Below are 23618 nucleotides of genomic sequence, written 5' to 3'. Positions count from 1 at the left end.
ATTCTTTGTTTTAAAATACTTTCCTGTTAGTGCGAAAATTTAAACTGTAAGAAATCCCTCATCAATACCCATTTTAAATTATAATACAGTCATATGAAAAAGTTTAGGAACCCCTCTCAGCCTGCATAATAATTTACTCCACGTTGTACAACAGTGGTATGCTTTCATTTCCCAGGAACATCTGAGTATTGGAGTATTGGGGTGTTGGGGTGTTTTCGGAACAAAGATTTTTAGTGAAGCAGTATTCAGTTGTATGAAATTAAATCAAATGTAAAAAACTGGCTGTGCAAAAATGTGGGTACCCTTGTAATTGTGTTCATTTGAATGCATGTAACTGCTCAATACTGTTTACTGGCACCACCAAATTGGTTGGATTAGCTTGTTAAGCCTTGAACTTCATAGCCAAGTGTGTCCAATTATGAGAAAATGTATTTAAGGTGGCCAATTGCATGCTGTGCTTCTGTTTGACTCTCCTCTGAAGAGTAACAGCATGGGATCCTCAAAGCAACTCTCGAAAGATCTGAAAACAAAGATTGTTCAGTATCATGGTTTAGGAAAAGGCTACAAAAATCTCAGAGGTTTAAATTGTCAGTTTCAACTTTAGGGAATGTAATCAGGAAATGGAAGGTCACGGGCACAGTTGCTGTAAAACCCAGGTCTGGCAAGCCAAAAAAATACAGGAGCGCCATATGTGGAGGATTGGGAGAATGGTTACAGACAACCCAAAGATCACCTCCAAAGACCTGCAAGAACATCTTCCTGCAGATGGTGTATCTGTACATCGTTCTGCAATTTAGTGCACAAATAGAGTCACTTGTTGTATGCAAAAGCTCATTTAGACAAGCCACAGTCATTTTAAAACAAAGTGCTTTGGACTGATGAGACAAAAAATTTAGTTATTTGGTCATAATAAAAACTGTTTTGCGTGGTGAAGATGAACACCGCATTCCATAAAAAAACACCTGTTACCTACTGTCAAATTTGGTGGAGGTTCCATCATGCTGTGGGGCTGTGTGACTAGTTCAGGGACTGGGGCCCTTGTTAAAGTTGAGGGTCGGATGAATTCAACCCAATATCAACAAATTCTTCAGGATAATGTTCAAGCATCAGTCACAAAATTGAAATTACGTAGGGGTTGGATATTCCAACAAGACAATGACCATAAACACAATTCAAAATCTACAAAGGCATTTATGCAGAGGGAGAAGCACAATATTCTGGAATGGCTGTCACAGTCCCCCGACTTGAATATCATTGAAAATCTACGGGATGATTTCAAGCAGGCTGTCCATGCTCGGCAGCCATCAAATTTAACAGAACTGGAGAGATTTGATGCATGGTCAAACATACCGCCATCCAGAATCCAGACACTTATCAAAGGCTATAGGAGGCGTCTAGAGGCTGTTACATTTGCAAAAGGAGGCTCAACTAAGTATTGATGTAATATCTCTGTTGGGGTGCCCAAATGTATGCACCTGTCTAATTTTGTTATGATGCATATTGCATATTTTCTGTTAATCCTATGAAAAACAAAACTCCAAAGAATTAAGAAGGGTTCCCAAAATTTTTCATATGACTTTAAATGTAATTTTCAGTGAGACTGACGACTAATGCCCAGCATTGGTAGTTCATAGGTTAGTTTGGGCTTACACTATGCTGTTAGAAATGTAAATGCTTAACCTAGTGAAATCAGCCCTTAGATTACTCTTCTGGACAGTTCATGGATACAAATCTGAAAAGCAATGAATACAGTTCAATTACACAAGTCAGAAAGTGTCTGGTGCTCACTGGACAAGACATTGTTTGTTTGGCACTAAGAATTTTCAGGGGTCTCTCTGTACCCAGTTCTGAGTGCCTTGGAGTGTGCTACATTGTTCTACAAGCAATGAATAGAGACAATATACTCATACTGTGTAAAATGGTTTCAAAGCATGAATGAGGCTTAAAACATTATACACAGAATGTACAGTTTAATGATTAAGTCACTGGAAAAACTGTGACCTGATAAAAGTCAACTGAACCTATTAGTCTTACTGCACATGGGGTGTTTTCCCCTGTCGCCATTTTTAGTGTGGAGTCCTCCTGTTAGCACTCTATATGCATCCATCTAATACCATCAGGAGCAGTAACAATTGTACAGGGGCTTGATGGCTGTATTCCCGGCAGACGAATCACCCCATTTGCCACTGACCTTATAGTGGCAACAACCAGACCAAAAAATTTGTGAATGATACGGTGAAAAACTTTTCTTTTCTTTTGACATTAGTACAATTACCAAAATGTGACAGTAAAAACAAGCAATTTCATCTTAAGGAATTAATAGAAGAACCGACCATTTTATCTGATCACGGCTATTTTTATCTATTGTGTTTTTCATCTGTTTTTGCTCTTCCAAGACTTACAAATGTGTGCAAATGACTTGCCTGAGAATTACTCATCGCACAGAGCATGTATATAAGCGCTTAAGTGCAGAGAGTCAAGATAACATGAAGCGCGTGTGGATGTATCTGCAAGGGAAATTATGTAGATGACAAGATTTTTTTTTTTTACTTGCACATATGGATGACACTGGTAGAAAATGCAAACATTAACCTTCTGCCATTGCTATGGAATATAACTTAATCATGTGTCGTATTGATGGATCTTATTCAGTAAAATACTGTTGTGTCTGCAATGCACAAGCGAATAAAATGTAAATTCCCACATCAACCATATCATCTTAAGGCAAGTATTGCATGAGCAAACAAATTGTATTTTTGGGAGATAAAACAGCAACTAAATCAGTTTGGAAATGGCGGTTTGTAAGCAGTGATGTTTCAACAATATATAGTTGTATATTTAATAAACTTTATTCGACTAGCTTAAACCAACTTAGTCCCATAAGGGGTTATATGAAAGTATCTGTATATTTCCTCTGATGTTGGTATTAGTAAACCACTTACCACCATAATTCCAGTTCTGATTTATAGAAATTTACTTACATTTAAGTAAATTTAGCACCTATTTAAAAAATCCTGGTTAAAGTGCATTGCATTTTAATATAATTATTAAAATGTTTTCTAAGGGGCATCAAAATAATAAAAACAGAGTGATGCTGTTTTAGGATTGTCTGATGACATCTGGGGGCAGGGTTAATGACATGATGGTGATTTTCACTCTTGGTAAGCCACTGCAGAAGTGTTTTGTCCATTTTTCAGAGCTAAAAAACTGTATAATACATAAACTGTATATCATGAGTGGGTCCCTAAGCTCATTAAGTGACATCAGCACAGAGCATGTGCAGTGAATCAGCAGAAAAGAATATGGGAGCTACTGGGGCATCTGTGGATCTTCCCTTCTAAAGGGCTGTGGTTGCTTTGGGCAAAACATAATGTACAACATTTCTAGTAAATTTCCCTAGTTAAGGTTTAGTTCTCCTTTAACAGATAAGAGGAAGGAAGAAAGAAAGCCAAGACCATTTGCAGGACATCCTTGTTTATGTGTGTGGCACAGCTGTCTATTTATTAATGGCTAATAAATTGTATTCACAAAAGTAGAAATTACATGATATAATGGAAATCTGTCCAAGATCCTCCATGAAGTGGTTATTGCACCTATGAGATATTACTGCCCTGCCACATGCCTACTTTTTTAACCTAAACATAACTGAAAAATATACTGGAGTCTCTTTTTTTATCTGTTCCATCTACTGCTATCTGTAACGCAGAGAAACAGAATGGGCATTCAGAAAACATGAAAAGAGTTTTAAAAATGTTTAAATGAGTCTGTTCTGCCGACATGAAAGAGATGCGGAATTCTGCTCTCTCGCTGACCTTATTAAAAAGCAGATCAGGTCAGCCATTTTGTGTAACCTCTTCAGCCACCAAAAGGTTAACCAAGCCATCACCAAAAACTGCACTGGGATGAAAGGGAAGGGTAGTTTATGACAACAATCTAAACTAAAACTCATTAAAGTCTTTTCTCATAGAGTGACATGCATTATCAGCAGAGATTAATCTGATGAGTCTTTAGGTGAGTTCCATTTTTAAAAATGCAATAACAGAGGGCTTTGTGTCATCTGATGAAAATCAATTAGAGTGGGTAAGGCCACAAGGAAAACTAACATCACTCATCGCCAGCCCCCCCCCCCCCCCCCCCCCCCCCCCCCCCCCCGGCAACTGAAATGATTTGTCTTCCAAGCCTGGGTGATCAGGAGCTGGAGTGATATTGCTGGGAAATTAATTTCTTTTTTATACTGTGGCCCCACTTTCTTCATTCTAAAGGACCAATACACAAATTATTTTTAATCAAGGTTGCTATGCCATTAATATCAAAAGGGTCTTTGAAGATTTTTTTTTTGCTCGACTTATTCATTTTCCTTGTGAGCTTTGAGTGTAAATAAAGAAAGGTTACGTGCAATGCCCTTACAGCTTTGAATCTCCATCGACTACTAGGCACTCCAGCGAATGGTGAAGACAATAGACTCCTCCGAATACAGCGCACATCCTGCGGAAAGAAAGGGAAAAATATTACAGCATTTCACTGCGGCTCGCATAAAAGAGATTTTGACCTCAGTGATCTAACACAGAATTACAAATTATCCTCGGATGATACTGTCATTGTGATATTCTTAAACATGAAATCTAAACAGCATTTATCATGGTATATTTCATCTATGTTGCTGGAAACTCTTGCAACTTATTGACCAGAGAACATTACAAAGAACTGCTTCCCCATCCACATTCAAGGGAATACTGCAAATAAAATACACTATTTTTCCATCACCAATGTTTTTTAATCTTGTGTAAGGGGCAACAACGCACAGCATGCTTTAGAAATCTATCTATTCTCTCCATCTGTCTAATCTATCCGTCTATTTATCTATCTATCTATTTCACTATCTATCTATCATCTATCTATCTATCTATCTATCTATCGATCTATCGATCGATCTATATATCTATCCTTGCTTATATAATAAAATGAATGTGTGCCAAGACATAAAATATAATTTTCAATGTATTTTACACAGGGTTATCAAATACAAGCATTTGTTAACAACACTTAGCATTGTAGCATTCTTGCACACATATAATCAGGCAAACTTATTTGCTTCCCCTGTATTTTTGACCCATGTGCAGTGTCAGTGAACACTTTTATCTTGTACCTTGCTTTTAGATTATCTATAAGAACCACATTAAATGAAATTGCTACCCACACTAAAAAGCTTGAATAATTTTTTTTTGTAAGTTTGTGCTTTCTAAATTATTAACAAATCTGGTCTAAAGGGGTTATCTAATAAAAGGCACCAAATTTGCCCAGGAGCAATATCCCATAGCAAGCAATCAGCAGGTAGAATTAACTGATCATCTAGTTAAAAGCAAACTTTCTGTGTAAAAGAGAATCTTATTGGTTGCTATGGGTCATTGCTACTGGGCAAACTTAGTGCCTTTTATTACACATGGGGGTATAAGTTAAAAAAAATTGTTCTACTTTAATTCCTTAACAGAATAATTTAGCGTTATTTTACAATAACCACAGAAAGGAAATATTTTGGAAGACAAAATGTAGTCTCTAATATAAAAGCACAAACAGTGTCAGAAAATATAAATATATGTTGTTAATAGGAATTAATGTATGTTACAATGGCACCACCTCCTGGTCAATTTCCAATTGTGATCCAGTCAAGGAACTTTTCAAAGAATGAAAGAAAGAGGGCTGACCTTCCTCGGGTTAGGAAAAACATTAGAAAACTCAGAGAACCTCTCTCATGTCTTTCCTAAACAGGACAACATCAGAACAGCCCCCTCTTTATTCTGACAAATTCCTCTACTGGATCATGTTTGGAAACTGACCAGCAGGTAGAGCTGTTGTAGCAAAATTCAGTAATATTAACAGCACATATTTCCCTTAATATCTTGCAATCTAAACAAAAATCAATGTAGATTGCATACGTGCTTAGAATAGCAAACGCATGAATTGTATATTCACTTGTTTTAAAGGTTTACTTATCCTTTAAAAGCAAAAGTCAACAAGATAAAACCCTGCAGGACACAACACTTAACATAAACACAGGGATAACTTTATGAAGGTTATTGAAATCAAGTTTTCGTATCATGTAAGCATAGACATCCTGAGAAAATGTAAATCGTTTTTAATTAGATTCCTTTTAAATAAGATTTAATATCAACAACTAAAAGGCAATCTGAAGCTAGAATATGCATTTTATTGTCTCGCTTATATTTCAGGTCAGACCTGTTCTTATTCCCTTTGCAGTACATCATTTAAAACACTGTTACAAGGTAAGTGGGACATTGGTAATGGAAAAACAGCTTAAAGGAGAAGGAAAGGTTTAAACTAAGTAAGCCTTATCAGAAAGGTCCACCTAAATATACCAGCAAACCCTCAAAGTAGTGCTGCTCTGAGTCCTCTGTCAAAAGAAACACTGCATTTCTTTCCTTCTATTGTGTACACATGGGCTTCTGTTTCAGACTTACTGCCTTCAACTTAAACCTCCTTGCCCTGGGCATGAGCATGCTCAGTTTGCTCCTCTTCCCCCACCCCATTCTCTGCTGTAATCTGAGCCCAGAGTTATAGGTGAGCAAGGATAGACTCAGGCAGGAAATGATGTCACACCAAGCTAATACAGCAGCTGCTATCCTAAACAAATAGAGAGCTTCTACAGCTTTTTACTCAGGTATGGTTAAACATTCTACAGAATAAATACAGCTTTCCTTTCTCCTTTAAATTCTAAACTGGAAAGCCACACAGCAAATGATAAAATTAACTTTAAAATAAACACCTCTCAAAGTAAGTTTGCTGCAATATCAGACTGTTGAGAATTTATAAATTAGTTCTTTAAAAGACACATGTGTAAAGGAACAAAACTGTAACAATGGTTGTAGACAGTTCATAAGAGTAAAGCAGCGAAAGGCTTTTCTCTGATGAAAAACGGAGTCTTACAATGTTGCGTTGACAGCACTGAGGTGTAGCACAGCATGCAAACATACAGAACAAATGATTGCTATCACATCACTGACAGAAGAGATACTCAGCAGTACTTAGAGCTTCACAGGAAAGCGCATCTATGGGAACATTCACTGCAGAGGTCCTAACAATAAAGTATTAGGCTAACATACAATATTCATGATGTGATGGAGTCAGGTAAATCCCATAATCCTCCATCGGCACAATAGACCATTCAGCTTGATTTGGCCACAGCCAAAGCACCAAGTCCAACTTTGATGCCATTAACCCCAAACGACAGACGGTTAAACTGATATTCGGCACTCTAATTAACTTGCTGCTGTCACCAACAATGAAGAGAATTTTGCTGAAAGACAGAACTAGACTGTACTCCGCTTCAACTTTGCCCTGGTGACTTCACATCATATTACAGCTAAATTAACAGTTGTGAAAATGTTTGGCCTGGTAGGCCCGTCCTGCGTAGCCTTTAAATGCCATTTCGGTTTCTATCAAAGGCAGAATCAGCAGTTGTAATTTTTAATACAGCTGCAAAACAATAGGGTCCATTAATAGCTGAACTCCTGACAGCGCTACTCATGATGATTTATGAGTTTGTGTATAATTTGATTATTCTATTAATTTCGCTGATTACTGCTTCAGCTAATACAGTGAAGGTCACTCCCAAAATAAATCTTCATTACGTTTCACAGAAAGTAAATGCCTGCAACTACTTGTTTTCTTTAATTAAACACTAATGTAACAGGAAAGAAAATAGGCTTCGGGCTTGCCGCATCTGTTTCGAGAACATGGCAGTTTCAGTTCTGTGCAGCGACTACATTCAATGTGCTGAGACGCCAATCATGCATCCCAGTTCTACACTGGCTTTTACTGAAATCAAAAACAAAGTCTCTGCAAGCTGTAAATTTGCCTCCCTGCTAACAAACTGTTGTAATTAATAATAGTAAAGCTAAAGTTATAGTGTTTGACCTTCAGTCATTAGGAAAAACTTTTGGTATGACGTAGAGACTGATATTTTAAGACAATTTGCAATCGGTTTTCATTTTTTATTATTTGTGGCTTTTGAGTTATTTAGCTTTTTATTCAGCAGCTCTCTGGTATGCAATTTCAGTGATCTGGTTGCCAGGGTCCAAATCACGATAGCAACCATGCACTGATTTGAATAAGAGACTGCAATATGAATGAAGAGGCCTAAATAGAAAGATGAGTAATATAAAGCACAATACATTTGTAGCCTTACAGAGCATTTGTTTTTTAGATGGGGTCAGTGACCCCCATTTGAAAGCTGGAAAGAGTCAGAAGAAAAAGGCAAATAATTAAAAATCTATAAAAAAATAAACAATAAAGACCAATTTAAAAGTCTTCCAATCCATTGGCTGGCAAGATTCAGCCAATCAGATCAAAGATATGCAAATGAAGCAATGAGAGAGAGAGCATGAGCAGTGCAGATTCAGTTGTTAACTTCCTTATTTGGCAACCTGCATCGCTTACACAGAGCATGTCGTCGAACCCATAACACATAAGAGAACTGAGAGAGTTTTTGCAGAGATGATCCATAGCTTCTGTGGTATGTATCTCTGAAAGCAAACATTTTAGGTAATAAAGATAAATTACAAAAAGTTTATGATATGGGCTGTTAAATTAGCTTTATTGTCCAAAAGGTGAACAACCCCTATAAATGGTGGTTCACCTTTAAGGTAACTTTTATTATGTTATAGAATGGCCAATTCTAAGCAACTTTTCAATTCGCTCTCATTATTTCTTTTTTTATAGTTTTTTTAATTATTTGCCTTTGTCTTCTGACTCTTTGCAGCTTTCAAATGGGCGTTGCTGACCCCATCTAAAAAACAAACGCTCTGTAAGGCTACAAATGTATTGTTATTGTTACTTTTTATTACTGATCCTTCTATTCAGGCCTCTCCTATTTATATCCCAGTCTCTTATTCAAATCAATGCATGGTTGCTAGTGTAATTTGGACCCTAGTTACCAGATTGCTTAGGATGCAAATTGAAGAGCTGCTGAATAAAAAGCTAAATAACTCAAAAACCTTCAATGATAAAAAATTAACCAAATTGCAAATTATCTCAGAATATCACTCTCTACACATCATACTAAAAGTTATCTCAAAGGCGAACAACCCCTTAAAGGTTTTTTTTGTACTTTTCACCAAGGATTAAGTAAATCATGCTTATTGTACTCATTGCATCTGGTAACCCACAAATCAGTTTTTGCTAGAAAAAAAAAATCAAATTCCCTTAGGGCTATTGCAGCTGTGATTAACCCACCTCAGAGAACCATTAATTCACATAATCCTATGATTATTGCTGGTAAACACACTGCGTTTACAGATATTCTCCCATGCAGGGAATCATGTAGCACTAAATTAATATAAAAGGGAAGTGCTCTGTGGCATGCAGTGGGCAATTTAATCAACAGACATCATGTGCCACAGTCCTTACAATGACTTGCGTCAGTAATAAGCAAAGATTAGACATTTTCTTCTATACATAAAGGAAAGAAGCCCAACTATAAAAACATAAAAGGAGAAGCCTGTGATCTATTGCACTTTATGCCTGGGACATGGTCTTTTCCAGGTAAGCAATCTTTCCATAATGTGGAGCACTGTTCCTTAAAGGAGAAGTAAAAGTCCTTTTTACTTGGGTGCTAAAAGTTAGGCACCTTCCAAGTGATCGCATTTACTTACCTGACTTCACCGGCCTGGGGATTCTGCCAGCTAGCACCACGGATCGATCATTAAAGTTCGACTTTTCACTCTACTGCGCATGCACAGTCGTGAGAATATCAAAGAAGCCGGAAGATGAACAATCCGTGGGGCTTGCTGGAAGAATCCCGGGCCAGTACAGTAGAGTCCTGAGCGGGTCCATTTTTTGGAATCCGTACCCGCAACCGCCATTCTTACCTACTTGGACTCGCTACCCGACCCGCAAGTACCTTATACGCAACCGGACCCGCGACCTGCTGACCAACAAGGATCAGGAAGTGTTGTTATTGTAAACCGGAAGTGACATTATCGGAAGTAAGCATGATCAGAAAAAAGGAGTAAAAATAGCTATTGAGAAGACCCGTGGGCCAACCCGCGTCTATACCTGCACCCGGAACTTCTACCCACAACCCGCAGGGTACCGCAGGTTTTTGCGGGTAACCCGCCGGTACCTGACCCTCTGCAGGACTCTACGGTGCAGTTTTCTGCTGATAGGAGCACCAGCCCATTGTGTCAGGTAAGTAAATGCAATCACTTGGGGATGCCTAACTTTTGGCACCCACAAGTATAACAGGACTTTCCTTCTCCTTTAAAAATACTGAAATCAAAAAACAAATCAGTCAAACTGCTTGTTTAAACAGGATCCTTTATCCAGAAACATGTTATCCAGGAATTACCACACAGCGTCCATTTTAATCAAATAATTCACATTTTAAAAAAGAATTACCTTTTTACCTGTGATAATAAAACAGTACCTTGTATTAATCCCAATGCATAAATCTTTAGTGTAGGCAAAACTATCTTATTGCATGTTTAATTAATGTATAGATGATTCTTTAGCAAGGTATGGTGCATTCTGCATAACAGGTCCATACCTGTGTTTGTATTTCAAATTTTTAGGGGGTTATTTATCAAAGGTCACGTTTAGAGGTTTGTGAATGAACTCACAACTCAAATGTTTTCTAATTTAAGTAAAAACTTGAAGGTAAAAAACTAGAATCAGTGAATTTGGGGCTAAAAACACGAAAACTCGATTTATCCCATGGAAAAAACTTTAATTTCTCAAATTAATTGAGTTTTCAAGTAAAACCCACTGAAAAAAACCTGAACATCATGAGGGCTATTAAAATCTTTAAATGGTTCAAGGGACCTCTGCCATTGACTTCTACATGACCTCAACAGGTTTTAGGGGTGTATTTTTGGATTCAAGCTATTTCCAACTTTGGAGTATAATAAATCTTGAGAAAGTTTTTTGGTTTTTTTTTTATAAAACCCCTGAAAAATTTTAGTTTTTTTTTTAATCTGAAAACTACCCACGAAAAACTCGAATTTTTCTGGAAGACACAACTCAACTTTTGATCTGCCCCTTATTGTGTAATCCATACGGTTGTTTGTTAAGATTCCATCAGAATGCCATATAATGATGAGCATTTGTGTTTCATAAAATCAGACTTGGTTTCTATTTGATTCCAGTCACTAGGAATATACAGGGTCGGACTGGGGGGCAGGGGCCCACCAGGACTCCTGTCCAGGGCCCCACTCCAGACCCCCTACTGCGACACCGTGCATGCGCAAAAGGAGCCGCAAATTTTTTTTCTTTGGACCAGAAGATCAGGAGAGGAGAGGGGGTCTGGCCCGGCAGGGGCCCATGAGGGCTGGGGCCCACCGGGTTTTTCCCTGGTGTCCCGCCGGGCCAGTCCAACCCTGGGAATATACCATAATTAACCACATGCTTTCAACCTGTCCTGGCGGTAACACTGAAGGGGAAACGGATACAAATGTTGGTTTATTAATGACCAGTTTGACTGATCAGGCAAATAGCTTATCAACAGCTGCTTCATATTTCCTAAGAAAGTTCTGAAAAACCAATGTAACCAAATTTTCCAATTAATTGATGAATTATCTGAACTCATGCTATTTATCATTACAGAATTCTAAGGTTAGGGGCTATAGTTACCACAAGTTAGAATGGGTTTTAGAATGGGTGAAAGGGTAAAGGAACCAGCTAGGGAACTGCCCTGTGCCAATGTATTCTAATGAAGAAAATGCATGGCATCCGTTTCTTTTTAATTTTTTTAAAGAGGATTTCAATTGTTCTCTGCAACCAAAATTATGGGATACGGGCTACAGAAGAGAGCTCAAAGACAAAGACAAAATTAGAATACGGTACTCTGGGTTTGTAATCCAATGCTACCAATAAGAATTGAGCTTTCATTAGTCTCACTGAGACATTTACTCACAGCTTTGGGAATTCCCTTTATGCTTTTTTAACGGTGTGACGAATATTGGCAGAGTAGATATCAATGTACACTTTGTGAGCTAATCAAAAAGTTTAACAGGCTTTGCAAACTAATACTCATATAAACCCAAACAACAAGGACCCCTAGGGATAATGACAATTGGTGTTTCAAGGAGCTGATTGGATGCTTTGAGTTCAAAGCATCTGACTTTCTAAACGATACAGGTTATAAGGAGGCACTATGCAAAACAAAAAGGTTTTTTTTTTTTTCCAACTGTATCAACATCATGTATGATGGAGATTGCAACTGAGCAATTTCTGCTTACATGGCAGTGCTTTTATATAGATGGATATAGATTTTTCTTTTAGCCCTATTTGCTCAAGATGAATTCTTCACACATGGCACGAGGTGCCTTAGGGAAAGATCAAAGGAGACAGATGCCGGAAGGCACGAAAAAGCCTGACTCAATACATTAGTATCTTCCAGCTAATCTTTAAAATCACAGGGTCTCGGGCGACTTTGCTTTCTTTCATTTACCCACAGCCAGTTAAAATTGGCTTTCCTCAAGAAGGCATAAAACACAAATAAAATATATAAATGCCTCCAATAAGAGGTTCTCAGTAACAAAATCCCAGTAAATAAAGACAGACCGTATGTGATGAGAGAGAAATGCCTTGTGATGGAACGTACAATTTAACTAAAGTGCTTTTCTACAGATGAACAGTCATAGACAGTTCTTGGGAAATTGAAAGAATACTGTTGATAAAATGCAAGTCTCCTTAACAACTTAAGCCAAGTAACCTGTAACGTCCCTTTAAATAACGTAAGAGATATTATATTGCAAATTGTTTGTCAACATACTCATGGATGCAATGTAACTTGACCGCACCACTTCCACTTGTATTATACTATATATCAGATTACAGCCTTGCAGCAGAAATAATTAGAAGTGTGCTAAAGGGAATCCTCTGCTCCTATAATAAATTATATATATATATATATATATATATATATATATATATATATATATATATATATATATATATATATATATATATATATATATATACAGCTATAAAGAAAAAAAAATATTTTGCTTTTATACAAGACTTTCCCCCATATGCAATATAAGGCACTAAGTTTGCCCAGGAGCAGTAACCCATAGCAACTAATACGATGTTTGCATTTAAACAGGTGACTAGTAAATTCTACCTGCTGATTGGTTGCTATGGGTTACTGCCCCTTGGCAAACTTAGTGTCTTTTATTACATAACCCCATTTGTGTCAACAACTGTCTCTCCAAGACAAATTATATTACATAAAAATATTTTCTACTCTGGAGTGTATTAGCCTTCTCAAACAATAATCAGATGGGTGTCAAACCCAAAGCAATTCTTAGATACAGGAGCCCACTGGAGAGCACAAAGGCAGTCATAATGAAACACAATAAAGGCCCTAGATACTTGTCAATGCTATATTGTTGAAAAGCAATAATTAGTTATCCTGAAAGCCCTACAGAACTCTTACAGGGCCCCAAAGGGACAAGTAGGGTTCTTTTAGCAGCCCCTAACAACTCACAAAAGTATGTATTAAAAAAAATTACTATTTATTGTTTCTCATGTACACCAGGCTACAATATCCCAACAGTAATTGGCAGTTTTTAAACATGATTTTTTTGTCTCCCCAGTGGCCTCTGGAGCTATGAATCCAGTCTTTACATTTCATTTCGCAAAAGGCTGAAATCAGCTATGCACTGCACACTGCTCTTCTATAAAGATGCATTCATAATATGTATATAGCTCAAACTGTCTGTTTGCATCCTTAATTGAATTTGAATAATTTTTACTCTCCAGAGTACTACTATACTATACTTCTCAGTGGGCCCCCATACATGCACATATAATCATATTCATTACTTTGAAATGTCGCCCTGTCTCCCCTCAGCTCCCACTTACATGCCTTCCTTGCAGTGTCTCATTCCTGGGGGCATTTTTTCTTACCCCCAGGTGCAATATTAAAGGAATACTGTGATGGAAAAAAAAAAATGTCTTAACGCATCAGTTAATAGTGCTGCTTCAGCAGAATTCTGCACTGAAATCCATTTCTTAAAAGAGCAAACAGATTTTTTTTAATTTGAATATCTGACATGGGACTAGACATATTGTCAGTTTCCCAGCTGCCCTAGTCATGTGACTTTTGCTCTGATAAACTTTAGTCACTCTGTTGGAGTGATATCACTCCCTCCCTTTACCCCCCCAGCAGCCCATCAACAGAAAAATGGGAACGTAACCAGATAGCAGTTTCCTAAAACAAGATAACAGCTGCCTGGTAGATCTAAGAACAGCACTCAAAATTAAAATTCAGGTCTCACTGCTACACATTTAGTTACATTGAGTTGGAGAAACAACTGCCTGTCAGAAAGCAGTTCCATCCTAAAGTGCTGGCTCTTTCTGAAAGCACATGACCAGGCAAAATGAGCTGAGATGGCTGCCTACACACCAATATTACAACTAATAATTACAACTGGTTCAGGAATGAAATTTTTTATTTTAGAGTGAATTATTTGCAGTGTAAAAAAAGTGTAATTTAGAAATAAAAACGACATCATAAAAATTATGACAGAATCTCTTTAACTACTGAGACATTGTAGATGGAAGCTGGGATGGAGAGGGCTCTCTCGGGAAGTATGGGGGCAGCCAGATAGTTTACAATATGAATAGAGTCCCATTCTTGAAAAATGTAGAATATTATTACTCTGTCTTTAATTAAATGTTTATATTGGTTATTTGCAAACATAACTGTGATCAAAATCAGCATCTGTCTGGCTGTCTGCATGTTCTGCTTTCCTAGCACTGACAGACGCCTGAAACACTGTAGCTGAAACCCACTGCCTAACTGACCTACACTTTTCAAGAGTCAGAACCAGGAGTGAGTGTAGAAAGGGCTGAACAAAACATTGCTTTCAATTGCAATTATATCTAAAAATAACTTGAAAAAACATTTAAAATTAATGAATGTATATTGGAAAGTTGATTAGAATTACAATTTCTTTAATTTTGGGGTAGATACAATTTAAGCATACTTTGGGGCAGCTTCACTAAAGGGCGAAGTGGCCGACGCTAGAGACAATTCAACAGAAATCCCATCCGCAGGGACATCGCCAATTCACTAACAGGCCTAGAGGACAATTCACTAGCGAACAAGAAAATGCGAATTTTATTGAACGCTACCTCTTTCGCCAGAGTTTACTTCGCCACCTCGGACCAGGCAAACTGATAAAATAAAGCTACATCCTCCTCAATCTTATGTAAGTGACATCATATCCTGTATACCGGAAATTCATTAAAGCTGCAAAAAAATGCTGGTGAATTTTACTTTTTTAAAGCGGGATTGCCTTCAAAAGTCCAAACTATTAAAGATTTTTGTGTTAACATTTTTTTCCCACACATCTGAGGGGCATGCCACATTTGTTTTAGGGTGGGCTCATGTGTAGGGCATTAGAGAATCTCTTCTTTCTTTATTATGGTTCCCTGGACATTTTTAATAAAAAGAGGCCACTGCAAACATTTGCACCAACATCTCCAATAAAGACGTCCATACGACTCTAATGTACCCGCCTATTCAAATTGACCTAAGCGTAAAAGTACTAACAAAGTTTCGCTAGGCATAAATGAACGCTAGCGAAACTTCGCTATGAACTACTCGCACTGCAGAAGTAACGCTAGTGATAATTTGCCAGCGTTCGGCTGCTGAGACGCAACTTCACATTTTAGTGAATTAGCGTAGTGGTAACTAATTTGCGCCTGGAAAAGTAGCACGAAGTGTGGTGAAGTGGTCACTGTCGGAAATTCGCCCTTTAGTGAATTTGCCCCATTGCATCACTATCTTCATAGATGCATAGACTTCTATGAGTTACATACATTACACATGGGAAGCATAGCACTTTTTTTTAACTGATACAGGTCTCAAAAAGGAAATAGAAGCCAGTATAACATTTTTTGTTTGTTTAGTACAAAAAGAATACAATGGCTGCCAAACTCTTATCCATCCTTATTAAATATTATAGTAACTCATTCACTCTAATTTAGAAAGTGTTATTTAAAAAAAAAAAAAAAAAAAAAAAAAGCCTAAAGACAATGTGTTCCACGGATTTATGAATGATAACACTCACTGATCTGTAAATAACCTTAAAAAAATATTGAGTTGCTTTTTCAATCTATCCATCAATCACGAGAGAAGGGGCTTGTGCATGATACATTATAGCACTGTCCTGATTATTCCAGAAGGAACAAACACTAGTAGCAAAATGTATTTATTTTACTGTACAAAAACCAAACTTAGTTTATTATCGTCTTCAAAATCAAAGGGAAAGTGGAAAAGGAAAATTAAGCATTGTCAAAGAAAAATAAGTAACTAAAAACAAAGTCCTCCTCAGTACACATTTAAAGAGATATGGGCTTGCTAGGACTGCTTTTAAAAATTCTGCCAAGTTTAGTGTAGCTTATGATTAGATGCACAGTTACATAGTTAAATCAGGTTGAAAAAAGACATCAAGTCCATCAAGTTCAACCCCTCCAAATAAAAACCCAGCATCCATACACACACCCCTCCCTACTTTCACATCGTTGCAAACATGGATATGTAAGCAAACCTCTGTATCCCACTTTGAAATAAGCTACAAACTTTCACCCTATCCCAAACAGGGAGGCAGAGATCTTAATGCATGCATCTTTAATGCATTTTATATATCTGATACAATCAGGGCCGCACCTACCATGCGAAAAGATGAGAACCTTGCTTCAGTCAGCTGCCAGTTACTATTGGCAGCAAAAATTGCCCACGCACGTCCCTTTAAAGGATACCAAACCCATTAAAAAATGTAGAGGGTTATTTATCAAAGGTCGAGTTGTGTTTTCCTGAAAATTTTCAGGTTTTATATATATATATATATATATATATATATATATATATATATATATATATATAAAAAATCTAATTTTTCAAGATTTATTATTCTCTGAGGCTGGAAATAGATCAAACCCAAAATGGTCATGGTCATGCAGGAGAGGGTTTCGCTCAAAAAATCAATTCATTTGAGCGGTTTCCCACTGAAAACTATATGAATTCAAGTTTTTGGGTTTTTAATCCCGAATTTACTGATTCGAGTTTTTTTCCATTAAAGTTTTTTCTTAAATTAGAAAACATTCAAGTTGTGAGTTCATTCGAAGTATAAAAAAATTCACAAACCTCTAAAACTCGACCTTTGATAAATGTATGATTGATCAATGTGCATTTCTAAGCAATATCACAATGATTTTTTTTTTTTGTTCACAGATATTAAGCTGTTTAGAAACTGCTAACATAATGAATTTTGTAACAACAGCACCACCTGCTGGTAAGTTCTTCCGACTATACAGAATGTCTTCCGCATATCATCAGACGGAAAACAAAAAACTGTTCTGATGTTGCTTTGCTCAGGAAAGAGAGAGGAAAGGTCATCTGAGTTTTTTGATTTCTGTCCTGAGCAAAGCAACATCAGAAAAGTTCTCTGTTTTCTGTCTGAAAGTATATCTCTCTGATCATATATTCAGAGGAACTGACCAGTAGGTGGTGCTGTTATACAACTCATTATATAAGCAGTTTGTGAACAAAAGGAAAATAATTGTGATAGTGCTTAAAAATGCACATTGATCAATCTTACATTATATTTGTTTAAGGGTTGGATAGCCTTTAAAGAGACGTGTGTGTGTGTGTGTGTAGGGGTGCTACAACCATTAGGCAGATTTATGTAACTTGCAAAAGTGCCCTGAGCAATTTCACATGTTTTAAACGTTATGAGTGGTTATACGTTATGGGGGTTATTTATCAAAGGTTGAGTTTTAGAGGTTTGAGAGGTTTTTTTATACCTCGAATGAACTCACAACTCGAATGTTTTCTAATTTATGAAAAAACTCCAATGTAAACAACTCGAAACAGTGAATTTGCGGTGAAGAATCCGAAAACATGAATTCATCGAGTTTTCAGCGAAGAAAAGCTCATGCCACTCGAATTAATCCTGTTTTCGAGCGAAACTCACCAAAAAAAAAAAAAGAAGACCATCATGAAGGCTACAAACATCTCCAAATGGTTGAAGGGAACTCTGCCATTGACTTCAACATGACCTCGACAGGTTTTAGATCGTGTATTTTTGGATTCAATCTATTTTTAGCTTCGGGGTATAATAAATCTCCAAAAATTTGAGTTTTATTTTAAAAACCTGAAAAAGTTGAGTTTTGACCGAAAAATACCCTCACAAACATGAATTTTTCAGGTAAAAATCAACTCGACCTTTGAGAAATAACCCCCTAAATTTCCTTTAATCATGGTCTTATGCTTTTAAACATGGCTGTTGGTCTACATTACAAAAAAATACAGCAGGGGACAACTGAATGCAACACTGTCTTTAGAAGAGATAACTATAGAGCCTACCATAAGGACTAGGATAGTCTTAATTTCTCATTGCTTGCATTGCATGGGATACTTAATAAAAGGATATGGGCAAAATTCCACAATATGCATTGAACCTTTGAAATAATAGATTATTATATTATTTAACTGTTAAATGAGTTTAAGGGTTTAAAATGGACCTTACAGACGTCAGCCATTTTGGCGTTAATAAAGTATTGTTCTGTTTATGCAGGATCCATTTATAATGCAAGGATGTGACTTACAAATGTCTTTGAATCATTCACATAAATATGCATGTGTGCCATTTATAACAGTAGCCTTGATGAGAACACAAAGAGTAACTGGCTGCTAGAATTGCTTAAGAGGTTTACATTAAAACCGAATGTGGGCCGGTGGTTAGAAATCACAGGACAAACGACACCTTATTCTGATAACCTGGCGATAAAAGCTGTAAGCTTTGATGTATTAGTGCTGCAGTCACCACTTTAGTATACATACTAAACAAAGGCCAAGAAAATTGTTCATTACCAGTCTAGCAATAAAACCCACTGGCACGTCACATTTGAGGCTGCGAAATATAGTTTTTGGTGACATTAAAATTCATTTTTTTTGCTGTGATTAAAGAATTATCACAATAATGCCTCCAGGCACTTATCGTAAGACACCAAGAGGGAAATTTTTTGTTACAAAAATGTATTTTCAGCAAAAAAAAAAATAGAAACAAAATACAGCAGCGGTAGACCTGTGGACACACACATCTTTTGAATAGCTTTAATGCATTTTGGGAAGGATTTAAGCAAAGGGGTTGTTTATCTAAAATCACCTGATGCAAACCGAAGTATTCTAAGACAATCTGCAACTAGTATAATTTGTTTATTTTTGTGATATTTCTCAAATAATTACCTTTTCTACAACTATCAGCCTTTTAATTTCAACAGCTATCTGGTTTCTAGAGCAAGTGTGCTCCCATGGGTACAGCACTAAACAAAAGACTTGGGTCAGTTTACTCCTGTGTTCCCATGATGTGGAACACTCAATAAAGCCACTGCACTGGTTATAACACTGTGGGGCAGATTTACTTATGGTCGAATATCGAGGGTTAATTAACCCTCGATATTCGATTGCCGAATTGAAATCCTTCGACTTCGAATATCGAATATCCATCGATCGAACGATTTTTCTTCGACCTAAAAATGGTTCCAAAGCCTATGGGGACCTTCACTCGAACTAAGTAAATAGGCCCCTACGTGTAAGAGGCCTTAAGGGTGCAACGGTGGCAAAACATAGCACGCATCTGATGACAAGAGTCTGATTTACGGTAATTTACATAAAACTACCAATTTTTTAGTGTTGCACACAGATCAATGTAATTATTCACACTTTCACCATTTAGTTTACTGTAGTCCTAAGCATTTTGATTTAGGTAAAAATAGTGTTTTTGAGGATTTACCAAGGACACATGCTTTGTATTATTTAAAAAGCAAAGCAATTTCACAGGACTCTTTTTCCAAAATACAGCAGAAAAAGTAAATCCCACAAATCCTATCTATGGCTACCTAATCATCATCCCTTTTTGTAAAGTTGCAGCTTCAATAGGATCATTCCAGCAGCCCAAATGTCGCAAGAGATGAAGTCCACCAACTGAATCCAGTCCCTATTTTCTAGTCTTCCTTATGCTGATAGCCAGGGCTGAAACTAGGGGTCAGAAGAGCCACGTGCCACTTGACATGCGCCATTTCGATCTGCCTACTCCTAGTTCTGTCTCTGGGTGAGGCACACGTAGGCACTATTAACTGGCACAATATCCTTTAGCAGCAATAAGCTCCAACAAATGCAGGCCCGGATTTGTGGAAAGGCCAAAAAGGCCCGGGCCTAGGGCGGCAGAATTTTAGGGGGGCGGCATGCCACCTAACCACACCTCATTGGTTCAGAAGCACTAGGGAACTGCAGAAGATACAATAGTTTTTCAAATGTCATGTGCACCAATCCCCAGTACTCTAAACCTGATGCTGAAAATTTGTGCATTTGCACAAAGGTAGGGACAGGGGCGATGAATGGCAGCGGGCCAAGGGGCGTCTGCTATGTAAATCCGGCCCTGACCAAATGTTTTTTGTAACTGATCAGACTTGCTCAATGGTTAGGAGGAATTTTCAACCAGCCTTTTATTTGATTGATATACTCAGGTCTCCTAACGTATATAGCTATCTTCATTTTAGTTGAATTGAGGTCAGAACAACATTTTCTTCCGTTAAAGCCCTTTCCTGGGCAACTACTTTACAATGTGCTTTTGAGTAAGACAAGTGAATCACTGCCAGCTGGTTATCCAGGAGTTTCTAAATAAAACATAGGTAAGTGTGTCCACTCCTAACCCACACTTCTCACACCTTGTGGCACTTAGTAAGCATATGTACAATATGTCAATCTCTACTACACCCACTGCATGGTACAATCAGAGATTCAACATGGAGCTGTAATGTGAACATGAGAGAGAAATCTTGTGGTACTTCTGGCAGAGATTTCTCGCATGATACATTACATCTGTAGCTGCACTGTATATTACAGTCATATAGGCAAAGTATTTATAATGGCGCAGATCCTTCTGTACAATCCCCAGTGATCATCTGTGGCTTCTGCCTCCTGATGGCCTATTGTGTGCTCTAGTTCTTGTTAATTTATATATAAAAATTAGAGCTCACCTGCAGAAGCACTGTGGAATCTCTCCCAAGCCATACATAGGGAAGAGAAAAGGGGTATTGCCATATCGTCCAAGGCACCTAAGGAAGTGTTGCATTGCTTTCAACCCTTCTACCGTTTTAGCACTTTCAGGTACCATCGCAATGGAGTAAAGAACAAAGTGCTGTAAAGTTGGAGTCAACTGTTTGGACTTTAAAAACTCTAAAAAAGTTGAAGCTTCATAATCTGTTAAGAAACAAACAGGACAATAAGTAGTTGTGGAGAGCAGCTTCAGACAGTTGATTATAAGTAAAAATAAATAATGAAAAGAGATTAATGCCTAGGTAATACTTAACAGAAAACAAAAGCTCAATAAAAATTAGGCTAGATATGCTATACCTATTGTGGTAGTCATGGAGCAGCTCTGTATATTCTAATATTTACAAAGATGTCTCTTAATCCCATGACATGAGGGTGATAAATGGCAACGTGAAATAAAGTCAAAGCCTGGGGTGGATTATTATCACCCTCACCAGGGGGCTACTTAACACCTCTGTCCATATAGTTTACAATGGGGGGGTACATTATTCTCTATATTAAGATTCACTTATATAGCACCTACACATTTACACAGTACAGTACTATGCAAATAGAGGGACATCTGAGGAAAATAGGTAAGATGGCAGCATGGTGCAGTGCTCGTTTTTTTTTACCCTGGGCCAGTGCATTTTTCTCCATGATTCATACCCCCCATGAATCGTGTTGTATTAGAACTGTTAATATATGATCCTTTACTAAAAAATAGCAATTTTTTTTAACAATTATTTATGCTGCAGCACTGATACAAACTGCTGAATGCACAAATTTCTCTGCAATCATGCAGTGCACATCTGAATTACTGAATGTTGCACTGTGTGTGTATACAACCAGACAATTTTTCAACAAAAAAAGATTTTGCATAAAAGAACAAATTTCTACAAACATCAGCAACATTTGCCATGTTTAAATAAATATTCAGATTTGAGAAAATTTATCATTAAATGAAAGCAATCTGCTGCACCTTGATAGTCTTCAGGATGAAGCTCATAGTCTACATAGTGCATTAGAAATTTCATTAGTATCCTCTTTTCTACCATGGAAAGTTGTTTACTAGCAAATACATCTGCTCTTGAACAAGGTACCTGTAAAAGACAAACACATTGTTACGAGCAATTTCTTGTTGAACCTGTGGGTCATAGAACATTTGGTTTCAGTTTAAAAAACAGCTCGCTCTGTTGTAGCAAAACCAGCACAGCCTTTGCTGATTATAGATCACCTTTAACAACCTGCATAACAGGATGATAACAGAGCTGTTATGTTTAGTAACCAAATAATGCTCTAGTCATAGTGTCATTTCAAAGTATTCAAAGCCTTGACCAATTCGGTCGTTTTGCTGGACAAATCCTACACTGAAATCTTGAGATATTATTATTCCAAAACACAAAAAACTCGAAACTACTAACGTGACATGGTTTTATGGTACAAAAATATATTTAGAAAAAGTATAAAAAGAACTAAAATATGAATTTTGCATAAATATTTAATGCTTGTTTTGTAGAAGCTAAGTTTACACTGGTGAAAAATAGCTGGCCTAAGGAGAACATGCTTGTGACTCTTTACTACCTTGATGGCATTTCAATTACTACTTTGACAGTTACTTCACTTCCCTCCAGCCTCAGAAGATAATTTTTAAGCCTTCTAAATGTACATTATGCCAGAATTGAAGGTAAGGTGAAGTTCTAGGGTGTAGTTAAATGGCTACGTTACTGCTTTATGAATAAAGTAAAATATTTTCAGGTCTCTTGTCATTGTCTAGTTGCAGTTCATCTCAGAACAATACCACATTGCTTGTACTAGTGAGGTGCAGGCTAGTAGGCTAACATAAAGGGACATCACATACTGGTTGACTGTTATTTGCAAATTGTGAACCTTAATTAGCCTTTGTAAAGTTTTCGTAAGCATTAAAAAAGGGTTTTGGTCTTGCAGATCACCCCTTATAAAAATCCACAGCGGGGAAGGATCAGCCTCAAAGCGAATGCTTCAATCGGATTTTATCCCTGTAATTGCCATAATTTAGAGCTTCCAGATAAGAGATCCTATACTTGCACATCAAATTTGGCTTTCACAATCCTGTTGTATGTATAGATGGCACATCAGACTTATTTTGCAATGTTAGTGATTATAAAGAATATATTTTTCCGTATATTCTCTAAAAATACATAACCAACTGAATACACTGTAATGTATTCAAATGGATCTCTAAAGGCAGCTCTGAATGACCATCAACTGCTTAAAGGACAAGGAAAGCTAAAGAGGTAGGCTAGAAATGTTGTACATTATGTTTTGGGCTTCTGTACCAGCCCAATGCAAAAACAACCCTTTAGCAGTAAAGATCTGTGCCCCCAAAGATGCCCCAATAGCTCCCCATCTTCTTTTCTGCTGATTCACTGCACATGCTCTGTGCTGCTGTCACTTACTGAGCTTAGGGACCCACTCACATATACAGAACACATATAAATGTCACAATACAAGG

General features: G+C 37.2%; 1 protein-coding gene across 1 annotated transcript in view; it reads right to left on the bottom strand.

Moving 5' to 3' along the window:
• The window catches only part of chm.L (choroideremia (Rab escort protein 1) L homeolog), an 80575-nt gene that overhangs the window by 25517 nt on the left and 31440 nt on the right, over positions 1 to 23618 (bottom strand). The window contains 3 exon segments of the mRNA NM_001090193.1: positions 4408 to 4485; positions 21070 to 21292; positions 22107 to 22227. Of these exon segments, the coding sequence (NP_001083662.1) occupies positions 4408 to 4485; positions 21070 to 21292; positions 22107 to 22227 (422 nt within the window).

This window comes from Xenopus laevis, chromosome 8L, assembly GCF_017654675.1.
Source record: "Xenopus laevis strain J_2021 chromosome 8L, Xenopus_laevis_v10.1, whole genome shotgun sequence".
Classification (NCBI taxonomy): domain Eukaryota; kingdom Metazoa; phylum Chordata; class Amphibia; order Anura; family Pipidae; genus Xenopus; species Xenopus laevis.
Note: the sequence above shows the minus strand (reverse complement) of the source record. Positions and strands in the feature narration are given on the sequence as shown.